We start from the raw sequence: 5,006 nt of genomic DNA on the forward strand, positions 1-5,006 counted from the left end.
ACTACACAGTTCAGGCTGGCCTTGAGCTCACTTTGTAGCCCAGGCTGGCCTCAAACTCGCCACGATCCTCCTGCCTCAGCCTCCTGAGTGCTGGGATTACAGGGGTGCACCACCACACCTGGCTGTCTTTTTTTTTTTAAGACCCTGCTTTCAAAACAAAACAAAAACAGTACATACTAGATTAGCAAAGATTTTTGAAAAGTCAGGCACAATGGCACACATCTTCAATCTCAGCTACTTAAAAGCCTGAAACAAAAGGATTTTAAGACCAAGTCCAGACTCTCTCCTTCCTCATTGCTTTTGCTGTCTTCTGCTGCCATGAACTGTTCTCCTCTGCCAAGCCATCTTGCCTTGGAGCCAGTTGATTATGACCTGAAACCTCTACAGGCTATGAGCTAAATAAACCTTTCCTCCTTTAATTTCGGATGTAGGGTATAAAAACAAAAGATCAAGCCCATTGCATCAGTCAGGGTTTTACTGGAGAAACAGATATAACACAGGCTATACAAATTACAAGAAATTACAAGATTGGCTTATGACGGTCAGCCAGAGAGCTGTATGGGGAAGTGTGCAGAGGGTGTCTGCACACTGAAGACCGAAGGAATCAGTCCAGGGTCTGAAGTTCACTGCAGAGTTCCATGCAAGTTTGTACCAGGAGGCTGATGAGTCTGTGACAGAAGGCTGAAGGATCCAAGGTAGAAGCCGAAGAGTCTACACTAGAAGCCAGGAGACAAGTCCAAGCTGAAGGTGAAGACTGGAGCTCCTCCAAAAGGACTGGAAGGGGGCTAGGGATTTAGCTCAGCAGCAAAGTGCCTGCCTGGCAAGCGCAAGGTCATGAGTTCGGTTCCAGTACCAGAGAAAAACCAAAAAAAAAAGGAATGGAAGTACCTCTGTCCTTCTTCATTTCCCTTTTATATTATCTAGGTGATGATTCACCCTAGGGTGGCTCCTCTACGCCCTAGGGTGGCTCCTCTACGCCCTAGGGTGGCTCCTCTACGCCCTAGGGTGGCTCCTCTACGCCCTAGGGTGGCTCCTCTACGCCCTAGGGTGTAGTATTGCTGGGCCAATTGCTGAACCAAGTTTAGCTATGCTTCTAAACTTCTCAAGTTAACATAATCAATCAACCACTACACCCATCCTGGGCAACTTAGTGAGTCCTTGTCTCAAAAATTAAAAATAATAATAATGCCTGGAGATGTTGCTCAATGCAAATATCCTCTGTTTAACTCTCCAGAAAACCCTCATGAGAAAACCCTCATGCATAGCTAGAGGATATAACTATACTGGTACAAACCCTTTGGAAAACAACTTGGTAATTTCTAATAAGGTCAAACAGCAATTCTATTCCAGTGTGCACTAGAAATTAGTACATATGTGCAGCAGGAGATATATAGGATATTGGTGATAAACCAGGCATGGTAGTGCACAAGAGTAGTTCCAGCACTTGGGAGGCTGAGGCTGGAGGATTTCCATGAGCTGGATGCCAGCCTGTGCTACATAGTGAGTTCAAGGCCAGCCAGAATTGAATAGCAAGACTGTCTCCAAAAACCAAAACAAAAAGTCCCTGGAAAAAAAAACCCAAGCCCCCCAGGAAAATGGATGAATAGAGTCAAAAGTGGGCTATTACAGAGCAGGATTGAAAGCAATTACAGCTACACATACAAACTATTATACAGTGTGTTCTCTTTTTTCTCAATGCTAAGACTGAACCCAGGACCTTCACACTGAGCTACATTCCCCATCCCTTTTTAATTTTTTTCTATTTTGAGACAGGGTCTCACTAAGTTGCTAAGTGCCCAGGCTGGGCTTGAACTTGTGATCCTCCTGCCTCAGCCTCCCAGAGTGCTGAGATTACAGGCCTTCACTAACACATCCACCTCAGTACCTTGTTTTCTATAAAACATTTCCAAAATGTCAATGTGCACATAAAGTATCTTGTTAAAATGCAGATTCTGATACTATAGGTTAGGAATAGGGCCTAAGATTCTGCTCTACAGTGTATCTAGGGATGTATGTATAATGATAAAATTCTCTACAAACAAAAGGAAACAATAAACAATATTTAGGAGAGGATATATTTTTCTGTCTGGGGAAAGAAAGTGGATGGAACAAGTAGTTGAAATGGTCCTGGTGATGTGTACTTAAACTGTTGGGTTCGTGAGTATGCATTATACATAATAACTTACGTGTTACACATGTATCATTTTCCAGATACAAATACTGTATTTAAAAAAACAATGAAAGGACCGGGCGTGGTGGCGAACGCCTGTAATCCCAGCACTCGGGAGGCTGAAGCAGGAGGATCGTTCCAAGTTCGAGATCAGCCTGGGCTACAAAGTGAGCTCAAGGCCAGCCTGAACTGCATAGGGAGACCCTGCCTCAAAAAGACAAACACACACACACACACACACACCAAAAAAAAAAAAAAAAAAAAAAAAAAAAAAAAAAAAAAAAAAAAAAAAAAAAAAAAACAAAACAAAAATGATCTGCAAAGAAGCTAGGTGGCGTCAAAGTCCTGGCTAAAAAAGGAATCCATCTGGCAGCGCCTCACTCAGATGTGAGTTTTACAGATCTGACTAGTCCAGGCAGCGTTAACCTAGTGCTCGCTGTTCAAATATCCAACCCCGTCGGGCTAATTCCTTGGAGCCCAGACTAGTGTTAGGGTTTGTACACACAGTCCAAGTTTCCCAGTTCGCTGGATTTCATGAGTGACGTGACACTTTTGTTAAAAACACCTATCTCCAGGGCTGGGGATGTAGTTCAGTGGGAGAGCACTTGCTTAGCATATTTGAGGCTCTGGATTCAATCCCAGTACCGCAAAAACCAAAAATTTTTCCAGAGGGTTCCCTAGTAGATCCGATTCTGTGAACGTAGGCAGCGGTTCTGGAATCATCAGGTTCCAGGTTCGGGGCCGCCCAGCCTCCCTGGCAGGAGAAATCCACTCCGCCCGGGTTGAGGACCTGACGGTGGCGGGAGAAGGGATCGCTCGGCCAGCCCCGGGAGCCCCGCCGGAGAAAGGTCTTCACCGGGAAGGAGACCCAATGGCCCATTAGCATGGTAACCCGGATGGGAGGTGCCCGGAAGTCACCCTTCTTCCCCCGGACCGGCCTCTTCAGCTTTTCAGGGTCGTCTGTCCTGAGAGTTCCCAAAAAGCACAGCTCTAAAGTAAAGCTACCACTGGACTGCCGGATGCTTTCTCGGTTGCTAGGAAACGCGCCCGGCAGCTCCGGGACCGCCCTGCTGGTGCCGCCTTTTCCTCCTCCCTCTACTAACAGGAAGTAGAAAACAAAGGCGAGACTAGGGCGCGAGGGCGTGTTCCCGCTTTAGCCAATGGGAAGAGTAGGGCGTAGCTAAGCGCCCTTCCTTTATTGCCCCAGAACCTGCAAGCACGCTCACTCTCTGCTCCGAGGCGAACACGCAAGGCTCCGAGGCGGAAGACGCGAGACTCCCTGGCGCTCCCTCAGCGGCTGCCATCATGGTGCGGAAGCTGAAATTCCACGAGCAGAAGCTGCTGAAGCAGGTGGACTTCCTGAACTGGGAGGTCACGGACCACAACCTCCACGAACTGCGTGTCCTGCGGCGTTACAGGCTGCAGCGGCGCGAGGACTACACGAAGTACAACCAGCTGAGCCGGAAGGTGCGTGAGCTAGCGCGGCGACTGCGCGACCTGCCCGAGCGCGACCCGTTCCGCGTGCGCGCCTCCGCCGCATTGCTGAACAAGCTTTACGCTCTGGGCTTGGTGCCCACGCGCGGCTCGCTGGAGCTCTGCGATTTCGTCACAGCCTCGTCCTTCTGCCGCCGCCGCCTGCCCACCGTGCTCGTCAAGCTGCGCATGGCGCAGCATCTCCAGGCTGCTGTGGCCTTTGTGGAACAGGGCCACGTGCGCGTGGGCCCGGACGTGGTGACGGACCCAGCCTTCCTTGTCACCCGCAGCATGGAGGACTTTGTCACCTGGGTCGACTCATCCAAGATCAAGCAACACGTGCTGGAGTACAACGAGGAGCGCGACGACTTTGATCTGGATGCCTAGAGGGTCTCGCTGTCGCTCCACCTCTCTTCAGGATGGCAAACGGGTCCGACGCTGGCGATCTGAGAGTGCTCTAAACAGTGGCACTCAATTGGGGACTTTCAAGAATTTGGCTCATCGAGGGATTTAGCTCACTGGCAAAGCTCCTGCCTGGCAAGCGCAAGGTCGTGAGTTCGATTTCTGGTACCGGAAGAAAAACAAACGAACAAGCAAACAAAAAAGAATTTGGCTCATCAGCTGCAGATCACAGAACCGAGGTGGGGAGGGCCGCTCCTGTTCTCCAGGAAATTTTCGTAGAACTGACTACTGGTAACTAAATGATAGTGCCTTTAGACCGTGGGAAGCGGTTTTGTGCTACCCTGGGGATTGTCAGCCTCAAGGAGCAGAAGACGTTGCAGTGTAAAAGCAAGAACGTTACCCTCCCGGTTCCCGTTATCGCCTTGTAGCAGGACTGATTTCTTCAATTTGTTTAACTCAAATACTTCTGATTGTGAGTAAGCTGTGATCGATGGATCGTTTGGGCCCAAGTTTCCATGAAAGTGAGTGAGACTTTGGTGTTAAGGGTTCCCCCATTTAAAGGAACGCTTTCCTGATACCAATAAATGGCTTATCTGCTTGTAAATGCAGCTTTTTGTTTGTCTGGTGTTATTACAGTGTCTTGTGTGTAGGTCTTCCCAGCTCAGGAACCCAAAGAGGGGTAGTGGGACCAGCAGTGACCCCTCTGTGAGGTCTGCCGCAGGGACCACATGTGGAGGCTGCAGGATGTTGCACAGGACGGAGCAAATTTGACCCTTTACTAACCCCTTTCTTGGAATGAGTGTTTTGGCAAAGTTCTCCCCAACAGGACTTCCTGTTGATATTCCAGTCCCATAAATACTGTATTAGAGGGCGGAGTGTTTGCTTGCCTGAGGAATAAGCACCTAACAGCTTGGCCATCTAGTGGTTAGAAGTGGCAGAGGTTCCTGGAAAGGTTTTTAGA

At 48.9% G+C, this 5,006-nt stretch overlaps 1 protein-coding gene across 1 annotated transcript; it reads left to right on the forward strand.

Moving 5' to 3' along the window:
* The first annotated feature begins 3,130 nt into the window (after positions 1-3,130).
* On the forward strand, positions 3,131-4,653 carry Imp3 (IMP3, U3 small nucleolar ribonucleoprotein). The gene has a single exon (XM_005393505.2). It carries the CDS (start codon positions 3,476-3,478, stop codon positions 4,028-4,030), a length of 555 nt encoding a protein of 184 aa, XP_005393562.1. The 5' UTR covers positions 3,131-3,475; the 3' UTR covers positions 4,031-4,653.
* Positions 4,654-5,006: the final 353 nt, after the last annotated feature.

This window comes from Chinchilla lanigera, unplaced genomic scaffold (genome assembly GCF_000276665.1).
Source record: "Chinchilla lanigera isolate Chin_1 unplaced genomic scaffold, ChiLan1.0 scaffold00049, whole genome shotgun sequence".
Lineage (NCBI taxonomy): Eukaryota > Metazoa > Chordata > Mammalia > Rodentia > Chinchillidae > Chinchilla > Chinchilla lanigera.